Genomic DNA, 15,127 nt, shown 5'->3' with positions numbered 1-15,127 from the left:
TGCGGCTGAGACATACATCTAATAGCGTAGCAGCGAGGTGCAGCTTGGTGGGTGGAGAAATGTCACACTTGAGCTGCAGAACTGACTGATCAGCAGCTTGCAATTCCATTTGTGCACTTTCTTCACTTTACAAGCCACAGGTGGTGATGTTAGTGACGTGTACTACAGTCCGGAGCAATTCAGAATTAGAACTATGCGATGTGAGCAATGCCAAAATGAGCAGCTTTACAATTTCAGCTCCATCTACTAGTCATTTTATTAAGTGCATCCTTTTTGAACACATTTACAACCAGCCAAGTTAAAATTGTTTTCTGACATCCATTACACTGAACGTGTTTAAATCCAATTCAAGAAAATTAGGGAGAAAAACATTTCTCATTGAAAGAAGACATTGCAATGCTGAGAAATGATCTCATTTGTCTAACAATCTTGACAATTCCCTTTTTCTTTTTTTAGCTGTGTTGTAATTGGCATGACATGTAACCCATCATTCAAGATTCAAAATTGGATCTTGAATGACGTGGTAGTTAGTAGGGCCGCGATGATAAGTGGAAGTTGTGGACAAAAATCGATAATGGAAGTAGTCGACAAGAAATCTCATTGGCGACTTTTTTCGACGAACACGTTTTTCCAACCGAGTGAAGCATCTGCACATGAAAATAATCTCAGCTGCGAGTCGCTGGCGCGCAATAGAGTCTCTGTCTCAAGCGGTAACATACAGAAAGGACGGACGGACGGCCTCAACATCAAGTACATGACCCAAAACTTCTCAAATTCTGGAGCATTTTAGCCTGGATACAGCCAACAAAAGGACTACTAGCAAAGTTTACGAAGCAGACCTTTCGTATCATGAAATATTTAAAAGAAACGGTTGAACGTGTCTGACTGGCCCTGGTAAGATTTAAGTAACTTTCAAACCAATACGTTTTTTGCAGACATGCGTTGTACATTGTATATGCGTATATTTACAAGTTTTTCTTCAATTATGAAACGCCACCTTCTCTTATATTTGTTTTTGTCAGATGCTAACGAGGGCGCAGTGATATACTCAAAGAAGGTCAAAGTAATGCGACTGCGGTAACTTCTCCCACCAACCCAACAGCAGCGTAATAAATACAAAACACTTATTATAGAACAAATTTTGTATCAGTTCCCATCGATCCTATGCACGTTAAGTCGATGGTGAAGCCACTAGCATCCCATGCATTGTGTGTGATCCAAAAGCGGCAGGACTTTTGCCTGCCTCGTGTTCTGATTGGCTTAAAACCAGCGCTGTGTGATATACTAATTAATTTTAAATAGAGCATTTTTATCAAATTTTTATATGAATCCGCACTATGTTCAAAAAAAGATGTATTTTTCACAGTACCAATTTTTCTTGTGTTCACTATCTGTCACATAATTTTATCAACTTCATGTTATTTTTCTTTCAAGAATTAATCATTATGCGTTACCCGACTTATCGTTTCATTAATCTGTGACTAGATGACTATTAAAATAGTAGTTAGTAGCATCCATAATACAAAGGTGACCTTACCTGAACACCACCATTGCAGTTTTACACGGCGGGCAGGCCAAGAGAAAGATCTGGAAGAGAAAAAAAAGGCATACATTTATTTGAATAAGGAGAAGAGCAACAATAAAAACACCATAAGAGCTAAAAATATCCATTGCGGAGAAGGAAAAATAGGACGTGTGAAGTCACTTGTTGTCAAATGTTTATTTCGAACATACACCCGGAATGTCACACCCACGGTGAGAATACAGGACATAAATGTTAATGCTATCTTAGTTTTTGTGAAAACATATCCATGTGAGAGTCTTGCTCAGTCTAATACTGTTGAAATAGCGAAAACACGCTTTCTCAGAAACATTTGCATGACTAATTCCCTAGCCTCTTACAAAAGGTAGCAACATGCTTTGGTACATCAGGCCTGGGCTTTTGCTAGGACTTCGTCTCTCCTGATGTTCTCTACCCCCCCTTCACACGAGAGATTATGTACACTCCGAAATAGATTTCATGCAAATGACTCTGCGAGCTGCTTCTCAGTAAGAAGCTCTTGACTAAGTGGAGATGTTTGCTCAGAAATTGACTGCTTAAAAGATTCATGTGTCAATGCTGACACATTCGTCAAGTAGTAATATGCTGTATAAAGTGGTGGATTTTTTCTTTTAAAAAGCGGATAATCTATCTGTTTAAAATGATGCGTGGCAAAGCCAGATTGGTATAATGTGATAACTTGCATTAATCCCCGGCTGGGCTGCTGATGCCGCGAGAAGTTGTGATTTTATTTTGAGCGCGGGTGTTCGCTCGCAGGATAACACTTTGAGTTAAGACAAATGCTGAGATGACAAAAATCAAAGCTCAGGGATTTCCATGTAAAGCCAGGAAATTATGCATAGCGCCTCAGTTTAAGAAGTGGGGTGCAGAGGGAGCGGGATGGTGAAAAGCACAGTAGATCATCAGACGTGTGCATTTATTTCCAAAACAAATATCAGTCAGTTTCCAGACATTTATATGAACCACATTTGAAAAAAAGAGTGGAACCTTTTTATTCGAGAACGTCTACACACGAGAATTTCGATACACGAGATTTTCTTTTTACAAAAATCTTGCTCCAGGGCAGCACGGCGGCGCAGTGGTCAGCGCGTGTGCGGCACAGTTCTGAGGTCATGAGATCGGACCTCCTGTGTGGAGTTTGCATGTTCTCCCCGTGCTTGCGTGGGTTTGTTCCGGGCACTCCGGTTTCCTCCCACATTCCAAAAACATGCATGTTAGGTTAATTGGCGGGTCCAAATTGTCCCTAGGTGTGAATGAGCGAGCGAATTGTCTGTCCCAGTGTGCCCTGCGACTGGCTGGCAACCAGTTCAGGGTGTCCCCTGCCCACTGCCTGAGAATGGCTGGAATGGGCTCCAGCACCCCGGCGACCCTACTGAGGATAAGTGGTGCAGATAATGGATGGATGGAAAAATCTTGCTCCTTTCAAAGGAAAAATCCAGTTCACGAGCAGACACAGAAGCTAGAGACCGCTCGAGAATGATAGTGACCACCCATTGTTATCTGGCACCTTAACCAGAGCCCTTGGTTATAGCTATACAGTACCAGTATTCTGCAGCAAGTTCATTTTGATTGCATTTCTTAGTTGCATTTAATATCATCTCCTTTTTGTGATTTTTGTGACCTTAGCCATGAGTTCTGGAAAGAGAAACGGTAGGGTGTCCAAGAAAAAAAAGTCGAGTGATGACAAATAAATCAAAGCAAGAACTTAATCGAAAAACAAGACCACCGTGTTTGCGTGAATGACCAAGCCAAGGAGTACAATCAGGAAGCAGCGAGTACCGATCACAAAGTTGCAGAAGAATTTACGCAGGGTTTAGCAGCAACAATTTTTGAGGGAGGTCACATTCCCGTTGCAAAAACACAGCGAAGAGGAGGACAAACCAGAGAAGCCAGTGCCTACAAAGGAAATTCGAGGTGTGCTGGCCAAGTGGGAGGAAGTTGCTGCTTTCCAGAAAAAGTGGCAACTGGTCTTGCGACAGTTCTCTTTTATGACACTTGACTTACGCATTACCCTAACTTTCTGAAACGGAGAGACACACCTCCTTGGATAAGTTCTTTTCTTTTAAAGACAAGTCCTGATAAACAGGCAAAGGAAAGTGATGAATGAAAGCTGAAAGAGGCAAAAAAAATGTGCTGAAAAGAATCTTGTGTGAAAGTTCATTAATGTCACAGTAACTTTATTTTAGGTGTACAGTAAGTGCTTGCGTATCATAAAGTCATGTGCCGCCCTCCCTCCTTGCACCCCCACTACCGCACCTCAACACCACAGTATGTAGCGGTACCACTGTATTCAAGTGGAGTGAGGTCATATTCATCCTCTATCTAATAGGAGACAGTGTTGCTGTCTAAACAAAGTGAGTCAAGTCAAGTCATTTTTATTTGTGTAGCCCTTAATCAAAAATAGTCTCAAAGGGCTTCACAAGTTATTACATATAAGAAGTTTAGGTTATTCATATGCTATAGAGTAGAAGTGAGTTTTAAGTACACTTGAGTGTACTTGTGTTTTGAGTACACTTGCAAACATTTTTTTGTCCAACAACAAAGTTGAAAAAACGAAGAAGAACCTTCACTAGATCTTATTATATTTATGTGAATGTGTATATAAATATATAAAATAATACATTGTACTTCGAAGCGTCAGTAGGGACACCCATAATTGATATGTTAGACCTTCTTTCCTTACTGATAAAGTAACGTAAAGGATGCATAACATTTACGAGATATTTTATTCCCAATGACCCTCGTAAGGATATGCATATATATTAACAAATCGAATAATCGTTGTGGTGCAATAAATAAATAAAATTCAGCTTTTTTTTTACTACCCTTGTTGCCCTTTTCAAAAAGAATATACATTTTTTACAATAGAACTTTCTTTAAATACATACATGGTGTAAAATCGATTAAACTTAGAATTTTTCAGATTGATGAATTAGATTTTTTTTGCCATATTACCCATTCCAGTACACTGAATTCTTCGGACTATAAAAACTCCAATTTGGCCAGAACTCTGAAACTGTGCCTTATAACCCAGTGCACTTTGTATAGCGTAGAATACGGCGGATGAGATTGGAAATGCATATAGTAATTATTGTTATGTGTTTCCATACAAGGTTTTGAGTTAATACCGTAACAATCATTGATCAAATGGGTAAACAACCCTGATCGGAATTGCAAAATATTGTAGGCAAGGAGAATCAAACCAGAGTAGTGGCAATGAGAGTGCTGAGACTACCATTGGATCACATGGTACAAATGACACATGACAAGACTTTCTCTTCATCACACTGTTTTTACTCACATTATTTGCATAGTCCTTGTTCATGGGTTAAAAACAGTCTGTAGACCTCTTCACCAATGAATGTTAAAGAATGGAGAAAACAGAAACTCTGTAAACTAAGTGCCAAAAAAGCTATCTTACGTGTGCATGCATAATAAACTGAGAGCTTATTGAAACAAAAGTGAAGAAGCAACAGGACTGTTTCACTTATCAGAATGCACTCCGCAAATCAGTGTTTTTGGCACAGTGAGTAAAAATAGTGTGATTATGGGATAAGTTCTAATGCCTTTTCGTATGTCCTCTGTGTCACTGCTGGTCTAGTGGTAATGTACTGCCACTACTTGGGTTTAATTCCTATTGCTTTGTAGCACATGTTAATGCATAGATACATTATGATTAATACGTAACTGTATGCACAGGAGCTTCCTACTGTAGTCTTAATTTTATAGGCCTTTTATTCCAGTAGGCTTTATGTATAAAAAATATGACAACAGACTCTTTTTGGGGTGTGCTTGATAATCAATAAGTATAATATACGGTACATTTTACCATAAATTAAGATTTTCACAAGTCCGGCAATCTGCTTAATACACACTGGCTAGTTTAGTCTACTTGAAAGCAGTACAAAATAACCAGAAAATTAGCGTCCTGTTCAACATTCTACTCTCCTCCATACAATTAATTTCACTCCCTAGCCGTGTGCCATCTCCCCCATGCTTTCTTATCTAATCTCAGCAGCTACGGTCAAGGTGGGATTTGAATATCTTGCACATAGTTGAATCTCATATATCTTACGTTATGAACAAGCACAAATTAAATAACCCCAAAAAAATAAAGGGTAGAGTTGAGAGTTGCAGTGTTTTTCGACCAGTGTGTTGGAGCAACCTAGTGTGCCATCAGACATTGTCTATTGTGCTGCAGGAAATTCCCAAACGTTATCTGAAAAATAATGCCATGTTCTATCATTTTTGCTTTCTTCTAATGATCAGTCTCATAACTGTAATACTCATCCATCCATTACCTGCACCGCTTATCCTCAGTAGGGTGGTGAGGGTGCTGGAGCCCATCTCAGCTGTCATCAGGCAGTGGAAAGGGGACACCCTGAACTGGTTGCCTACCAGTTGTAGGGCACATGGGGACAGACAACTCACTTGCTCAATCACACTTGGGGACAATTTGGACCGGCCAATTAACCTGAATTGCATGTTTTTGGAATGTGGGGGGAAGCACAGCGTCTGAGTGGTTAGTGCGTCTGCAGGACAGTTACGAGGTCATGGGATCAAACCTTCCTGTGTGGAGCTTGCATGTTCTCCCTGTGCTTGCGTGAGTTTCCTCCAGGCACTCAGTTTTCCTCTCACATTCCCAAATCGTGCATTTCAGGTTAATTGGCCGGTGCAGATTGTCACTAGGTGTGAATGAGCGAGTGAGTTGTCTGTCGCTATGTGCCCTTCGACTGGCAGGCAACCAGTTCAGGGTGTCCTCTGCCCACTGCCTGAGGATAGCTAGGATGGGCTCCAGCACCCCCACGACCCTACTGAGGATAAGCGGTGCAGATAATGGATGGATGGAATGTGGGAGGAAACCAGAGTGCCCGGAGGAAACCCATGCAGGCATGAGGAGAACATGCAAACTCCACACGGGAAGACTGTGGTAGCTGGACTTGAACCCTGAACCACTGCACAGTGGGGCTGCATGCTTTCACAGAATTCAGTTTATCCTAATAATCTTCTTGTCTTACTAAAAAAATAGAAAAGGAAGAATAAACAGAAAAAAGCTAGAACATAAAATACATAAAACCATTTTTGTTCTACTGGCAGATAATTTTTTCTGATTTTAAATATTTTCTTCAAGAAAAAAAAAGATGTAAAAATCAAATGAAATTTAAAAACAATTGCTAAAAATATAGTAATTCTGAACCGAAAAGAACAAGCTGTCATACCTCCTGAGCCAAAATGTCAATAAATTATAAGAACAACTTTGCACTGTCAATTTAAACAACATGATGGTTTGAATTTAAAAATAAAAACGTGAAACTGGTGCCAGGAATTAATTTTGGGTGTTTTTGATGATTGGTTTACCTCGAGATTTTTTTTTACCAAAGGAAAATCTACCTTCCAGAGTTCGTACACCTTTTTCAAAGCCAGATTTAAGCACTTTTTAAAGCCAATAATACAATTTCTCCAGTACCATTAAAAGAAGAAATCATATGTGAATCATGTATTTTGCAGAGCCACAAATATATCTCCAACTTACATATGAAATTTTTATTCTCGTGTGTGCATTTATCAAGACATATGGTTTTTAGTTTTTGAGTTAATGGAAGCGATTATTATTTGTGGATTTTAATACATGTGCAAATATTCTTTAAACAAATCTCTCCCCATATTAGTAATGCTTGCGTGAATACACATTTCATAGTCCCCTGTTTAAGCATGCACCTGTCCTCTTGGGTGCAACCCGTAGGGGGCGCTTCATAGGACAATGCCGTACCAACTAATGCCAGCTGCAGTTAATCACATGGGAAGAACAAATGCGATGGCAAAGCCAAGCCACCAAAGAGCAGTGGTGGCGTCAATTTTAAGCTGAGTTGATGAGAAACAGGCAACCCTTTCAAGCATTTACAAGCACTTCACCCAGAATTCAAGCACTTTTCAATCCTTGAAAACACAATATTAAAATTCAAGCATTTTAAGGGATTTCAAGCACCCATCCAAACCCTGACTGTGGCTCAAAAGAGGCTGAGAAACAATTGATTAATCAATGACTGTTTAAATAAAATACAATAAAAAAACTGTTCCCCCCCACCTCCCCCCACGACCCTACTGAGGATAAGCGGTGCAGATAATGGATGGAAATAAAATACTTTCCCAGGAGATAAAATGTCTATGAATAAACAACACCAAGTACTCTGTAAAGCCAAGTTGCAGGTTAAATTTCAGTACGATTCAAACGTTTCGACACGCCTTGTCATTCAATAACACAAGCGTGTGAATGAGTTTGAGAGTGTGCTTTAGTCTTACGTACTGTGCCGCTAAGCTAACCATCTTTGCGCATTTACATTTTGCCTATTTCAATCTGCTTATTGAAATATCACTAACCCAAAAAAGCCTACAATTAATATTAATGCTTTAAATAATCCATCTGTAGAGTTTCACAAAGTTGAAATAAATGGCAATAAAGACAATTCAATTCAAAATTGACAGTTATCTATAGTTTAAGTATAGATCACAAAAAGTGTATTGATGATAGAAAGACATTCACATTCAATTAAAGGTTTTTCATAAACTTTTTCAAGTGCAATCATACAATGATCGTGTTGAGTCAAATCAGCTTATTTTAGATCTAATGGTCATGATATAGATAAACTGGTCGTGTGTAGTACTGAAAGAGCTTTTGACTTGTGATTCCGATGTTGTGGTCACTTGCTGCTGTTGAGAGCAATCTCTGTTAAGATAACAGGGTTTCTACAGCCTAAAGCAAGTTAAACTTAAGACTTTTTAAGACCAAGTCGGCAAAAAAAAAACACAACAGTTGAAACAAACCAAAAACAAAAATCAAAGAAATATTTCTGGTACGCAATAAATGTTCTCGCACTGCTTTAAGCCATGGCAGAGAAACCTTTGTGGGACAGCCACTTCTCATTAAATATACATTTTCCCATGATCCAAAGTCAAATTGACTATGTGTATTGTGGGTAAACCGAAGACATGCGTCTGCTCTGAAAGGGCCGGCTGAAACAACATCACCATTTTGATGGTTCTGTTATGGTTGTCACGCGATGTTGCCTCAAGAGTAAATCGGTAATTTAATAAAAAAAGACAATTGATTAATGTTACTAAATCGATGTAGGTCAAACAAATACAATTCTCAATGCGCCATGACATTTTTAAGACTTTTATCATTTTAATGTCAATTAAGGCCTTATTTTTAGAATAATGAATTTAATGCCAATTAATACTTTTCAAAGATCCGTGGGAACCCTGTTTAACCTAATGTATTCTTCATTCACTGTTATGTTACGGTCATGACATTTCACAACAGTATCCAAACATTTACAACCAATAAAATAATGATCATGGCAAAAGAACACGTGATCTTAACTATTTTGCCAACAAGCTTGACAACCTTTACTTATGCCAGACAAAAGCAGTTTTTTTCTTGTTTGGCATTGCCCTACATAGAATAGAATAGTCTCCATTGTCATTGGAAACTACACAGTGTGAAAGAACACACGCAGATTGGGGACTGAAAGGAAACCTCCACCACCTTCATTATCAGAATTTATCAGTGGGCTCAAATCAGGCACATTTACAGGTAGTCATAAGGAAGTCAAATTGGGGAAATTACAAACGGTGTGCCGGTAGTAACAGGAAAAGGAAGTTTAAGAAAACTTTCACCCGAGAGGAGACAGACCTTGAAAAATAGTCGATCAAAATATACTAAACAGATCAAATTGGTCAATTTCCTGTGGCACACAACACAAGCTCTTATGGTACACTGGCTGAAAAACGTTGATTTAAATCAGTGGTGGTAAGCAGGCGGCCTGCGGGCCGGATCAGGCCCGCAAGGGGTTGAATCCGGCCCGCAAGATAACGCTGAGGGAAGCGCAAAAGGAAAACGAGCTGCAGGTTGAAATATGTCCACTTGATGTTGCCAAAGACAGGTGCCTCTCATAAACGCTTTACTTGGATTTCTATCTCCCTCCCTCTCTCTCTCTACCTCTTTCTCTCTCTCTTTCTTTCTTTGTTTGTTTGTTCACCTTTGTCTCTCTCTATGTCTTTAGACATTCTTTTGCTCTCTTCCTTTTTTCCTTCTCTTTTCTCTCTTTCTATTTATCTTTCAATTTCTTTGTTTCTTTCTCTTTCCCCCTTTCACTATTTGTCTTTTTATCTCTTGTTTCTCACATTCTCTCTCTCATTTCTTTCTTTTTTCCCCTCTCTCTCTTTCTCTCTCTCTCTTCCTCCTATTTCTTTGTCTCTCTTTTTCTTTCTGTCTAATCGACTAGTCCGGCCCCCGAGATAATGTTTGTTCTATCGTGTGGCCCCCGAGTTAAAATGAGTTTGACGCTCCTGATCTTAACTATTCATTATTATCAAGGTGTTAAATTGTTAGACAATCAATTAACGTATTTTTCCAACTAGAAGGTGCACCCAAAAACACCAAATTAGCCAGAAACGTGTGCCTTGTAATCAGGTTCGCCTTATTTGCAGACAAAATTGGAAATGCTTTACTACATTTGCGTAATTATTGCTCAGACGGAAAAAAATGTTGCTGACCACACTTAAATACTAAATGGTGGAGACGGGGATCAAACCGGAAAGCAAAGGTTAAAGCACCTAACCAAAACCATGCTACTGAGGATATAGATGGCTGTTCACAACTGCATAACTTTGGATAAAATGGGAATCGAACCCAAATTGCAGCAAGGAGAGTGCCAGATCTTATCAACAAGACCATTAGGGATACAGATAATAATTGGAAAAACACCAGGCCTCATCTAATAATCACATTATTTTTAGTCTCTGTACCAGATATGTTACAGAAATTAGTAAACAGAAAATGATTAATAATCGGTATACAATTTTTGTCTCACTTATTCTCGTTTTTCCTTTTGGGGCAACAAATTAATTCCCACAATGTATTTCTCTTCATTAAGTATAAAACAACAGAATTACTTCCCAATATGCCCCTGTCTTCATTCAGTTCAGAATCTTGTGGGCTTCATAAAGATCTTGCAATACAGTATTGCAGTGGTCGCCAGCAATTTCAGTATCATCAACAATTTGGTACTATGTCTAAAAATACTGTTATGAGATAAAACCCTTTTTAACGGGTGTGTCAGGATCCAAAAGTGCCTTAGCGAAATAATACTGAGAAATGAATATAATAACTGAGGGTCTATTAAACTCTTGAGCATTTGATGGCGATAATTCCCTGTAGGGCTGCAACAACGAATTGATAAAATCGATTATTAAAAGCGTTGGTAATTAATTACCTCATCAATTGGTCGTGTTCCGTGAATTATGAGCCACTTGGCACGTTGAATTAATTCAAATAAGTGTGAAGTTTAGGGTTGTTGTACCACTTTGGTCTGACAGAGGACACATTCAGACCATTTTTATAAGTTATTATTTTATTTTATTTTTTAAATCATTTTTATTCAACCTTGCATCATTTCAAACAAAATTGGCATGAAACAACCCAGTACTACACAATCAACAATTTTCAAAGGAACAGAAAGTGCTGAAAAAACAGAGGAAAAACAAAAATAAATTAATAAAATACATAAAAAAGAAAAATAATAATGCCGACATGTTTATCTCAACACAATAAGCAGATCCTTAAGCATATAAATATACAATTTGCACAATAGGAATATTTATCATATTTAAAGGTATAACAAAAAAAAAACAAGTTTGGCGATCCCAATTTGAAAAGTTGGTTAAAACTTTTATTTTTTTGGTGGATACAAATTTGATTACACATAAAACGTAATATTTTTCCTCTTCGTCTTTGTTTTGTATGATATGTCTAAGTGTAATAAGATCTTTGGATAAGGTGTTAGGAGAATAGTATCTCACGTATTTACAGGTGTATAGCATACATTTGTATGTATATTTGTTTATTGTGAAGTTATTTGACAAACATATGTAATATCCATTGATATATTTGAAAGAGTATTCATTTTTTTGTGCATCATTTTCTATCTGTCCAAAACTTCGGTATTTAAATATAGGAGGAAATTAAACATCCTTTCATTGAAAGACTAATCGACCAATTCATCAATTATTAAAATAATCGTTAAATGCACTTCTTATTCCAAGCAAATGCAAGCTGACAGGCCAATCTCACATCACAGAAAAACAGCGATCAAGTTTGTTTGCACATGTTGAGCATGGCCAAACACAGATACATAGGAGAATCCGTGAGATGATCTCAAAGGAAAAGCCACTGTAGTGAAGCGTTTTGGATTTCTTTAAGAATGCAGCTAATTGAGGATTAAAGACTATTTACTTGAAGTCGTATTGGTTTTGCTGTTCCTTTTTGGAATGCAATATACACTCTCTGGTTTGAACTGCACAACCCTTTTTAGTCAATACATTTGAGGAGTTGACATTTTTTCCTGATTTGGGTCGCGGGTTGTAACTAGGGAGGAATGGCGAGTCCTGAAGTCAGACCAGATGAGAACCACAGGTTTGGTGGAGGGATCCGGCGCGCTCTCTGCCGCGATCCGGGTTTGATTCCTGTTGCATCTAATGTTATGCAGTTGTGATCATTCCCACTGATTACTCAATGCGCAAATACTGTACTTTTTACTTTTTGTCCCCCTATACAGACGCTGCCCGACGTACGAACTATCCGGAGGATCATACATAAGTTGCTTCAGTGCTATATTTCGTATGATTAAGGTTTAAGTATGTTTAAGGATTGTATAAGTAACTTGTATCATTTTGTACTGAAGAAATAAATATTTCATAAAATATTATGCTGTATAAAACTAAATAAAGTTGAATTTAACTTACTACTGGAAGATGGGCTTCAAGAGGTCCTCCTCCGTGGTAAAAAGTGGCAGAAAAAAAGCATTCCGACCATTTTCTCAACCGTATCAAGCTTTCTTATTCAACTTTCATTTAAAAAGAAACAGCTCGCCTCTTCTTTACACCAACCGTATCGAATGGATGCGTGATATATTAAACAATAAAAATGTCAAAAGTTCTTAGCGCGCTAGAAATATAGTACAGTATGTTTACACACAAACTAGGAAGTCTCATTTCTTTTTCGGAGTGGATGCTGGGTGACCTCTCACAGTGCCACCACACGCCGGTAGCGGCGGAAAGAAGCACTACAATACTGTCCTCTACTCGGAAAAAGGTGCACACAACACAAAATCTAACTTACAGGAATGCACAGATATCTGTACAATCTCTTGCTAGAACTGTACAACCTTTTTTAGTCAATAAATTAGAAAAGTCGACATTTTTCCTGATTTTGGTCGCGGTATGTAATCAGGGCGGGATGGCGAGTCCTGAAGTCGGACCAGTTGAGAACCACGGGTTTGGTGGAGGGATCCGGCACGCTCCCTGCCACGATCCGGGTTTGATTCCCGTTGCCTCTAATGTTATGCAGTTGTGATCATTCCCACTGACCAATCAATGTGCTAATACTGTAATTTGTATTTATTGTCCCTCTATATATAAAAAATAAAATCATATGATTATTTTTGGTCGTTGTGCACTTCATAGAGCGACAACGATAAAATATTAGATTAGTTGCTGCATATGCACAGTGCAATACACATGCCATCCTTACCTGGATCATGGTCACCACATGGCACGGATTCAGCAGGTAGATGACAGTCTTGGTGGCGAATTTGAAGCCCACCTCTACTCCAAATGTCATGCATAGCGCAACGAGCAACAAGTTCTTGCCCAGACTGTCCTCCTTCGATCTGGTGCATTCTTTCCCCACCACCCTGAGCTCTTTTGCCAAGTTGATCTTCCTCAAAGCCACGCCAATCTCCACGATGGAGATGAGAAGCACCACTAGACTTTCGCTGATGCGCTGCTTGGGCGCCAGGAAGGCGGCACACTCCGGGCCCCCGTTGCCCTCAAACTTGGGGTCCACCCCGCCGTAGACCCAGTCGAGCAGGCTGTAGATGTTGTACCTGGACATATTCCTCTCCTCGTGATGGAAAAGATACGAACAAGAAGGAATGAAAGACGTCACACCGACTTCTTGGCGAAACATGAACTACGAGAATTGACGTTTGGTGGTAAGTGGAGAGGAAGACATGTAGGGGGCTACTCGGCTAGCTAATTAGCCGAACCTCCGGTTCCTCCTCCTCCTCCGCTCGCCGCCACCTCCTCCGGAGACGGTTAGCAACCTTGCGGCTAGCTCCGGGAAGCTGCAGGTAGTTCAGAGGTTCGTCGTTGCCCCACTGGGAAAGCTGGGGGCTCTGCTTCCTCATTCATCCTCCATTAATCGACATTTTTCCAATTGCTCTCAAACAGTCTTTGCCCGGACATCACTCCTCCTCCTGGGACCCAGGAAGCTAGCTAGCTAGCCAACAACCATTCTAAAGGCTACTGATTATTATACCCCGAATGTTGACTGTCAGGATAACTTACTTTAAAGTCCCCGATTCAAATCCCACGTACAATTTCATATCAACCTTTAAATAAACGAGACGAAAGTTTCAAGCATTACAGATTTTTCAGTTCTTGGTCCCGACATGATTCGACTTGCTCTCACAACAGTCTTTGCCAAAGAAGCTATCAAGCTAGCCTGGCCAACAAGCATTACAATTAGAGGTAAGATTTATGGCCCGAGCCCGAACCCGAACCCGAACCCGAGGCAATTTCGGGCCGGGTCGGGCCCTGAAATGTCAGTCATACGGTCGGGTCGGGTCGGGTTCGGTCCTGCTTTTTTTTTTTTTTTTTTTTTTTTTTTTTTTTTTTTTTTTTTTAAATTAATTAATAATGTGTTAAATGTTCATTAAAAATATATACTTAAACTATGTATGGATACTAGACCAAGGAATACTTGTTATAAAATAAATAATTTGGATAAAACGGAGAAGGAGCTGTAATCGCTATTTTTCCGACTCCTATGGAAATTCCTCCCCCCCTCCGATTTTAAATGAAAAAAACAACAATTTGTTTACACCGCAGGATCCAATGCAACCAGGGTTTCATTCACAATAAAAAAAGACATTACATACGGATATTATAGTAAATCAAATAAATATTATTTGTGTACAATTAGTTGTGATTGCGGAAATCATAGCGTACAGTGACGTTGGTGATTTTTCCATCCGCGTTAAAAAACGCATTTTGTAAAATACGATCGCGCTTTATTGTTTAAATAAACGCGATCTCCCAATGATTATAATTAGCTCGCTTTATTTTGTTTTAAAGCGTATTATATAGAATACGATCGCTTTTGTCGGAAGCGTACATTGACGTTGGTGAGATTTTCATCCGCGTTAAAAAACGCAATTTGTAGAATACGATCGCGCTTTATTGTTTAAATAAACGCATTATATAGACTAGGATCTCCCAATGATTATAATTAGCTCGCTTTATTGTTTTAATAAGCGTTTTATATAGAATACGATCAGGGGGGGGGGGGTAATTTGCATAGGAGTCGGAAAAGGGCACAATATGTCAACACCCCCTCAATGAAAGTGCTGCGCTAAAATCTTAAAGGCGTACTACTACTGCTGCTGTGGATTATGGGCCAATGATCAAGTCGTCAAAATGACGGACGCCTTTAAATGTTTTCGC

The 15,127-nt window shown here is 39.1% G+C and overlaps 1 protein-coding gene across 1 annotated transcript in view; it reads right to left on the bottom strand.

Moving 5' to 3' along the window:
* tmem164 (transmembrane protein 164) overlaps positions 1-14,106 on the bottom strand; it is a 34,558-nt gene extending 20,452 nt beyond the window's left edge. Inside the window, exons 1-2 of the mRNA XM_088321538.1 lie at positions 13,152-14,106; positions 1,538-1,587 (exon numbers count right to left, since the gene is read on the bottom strand). Coding sequence (XP_088177664.1) covers positions 1,538-1,587; positions 13,152-13,589 — 488 coding nt within the window. The 5' untranslated portion in view covers positions 13,590-14,106. The remainder of the gene's footprint in view (positions 1-1,537; positions 1,588-13,151) is intronic.
* Positions 14,107-15,127: the final 1,021 nt, after the last annotated feature.

This window comes from Urocampus carinirostris, chromosome 17 (genome assembly GCF_059441175.1).
Source record: "Urocampus carinirostris isolate Australia breed hairy pipefish chromosome 17, RoL_Ucar_1.0, whole genome shotgun sequence".
NCBI classification, from domain to species: domain Eukaryota; kingdom Metazoa; phylum Chordata; class Actinopteri; order Syngnathiformes; family Syngnathidae; genus Urocampus; species Urocampus carinirostris.
This window is presented reverse-complemented; position numbering and strand designations above follow the sequence as displayed.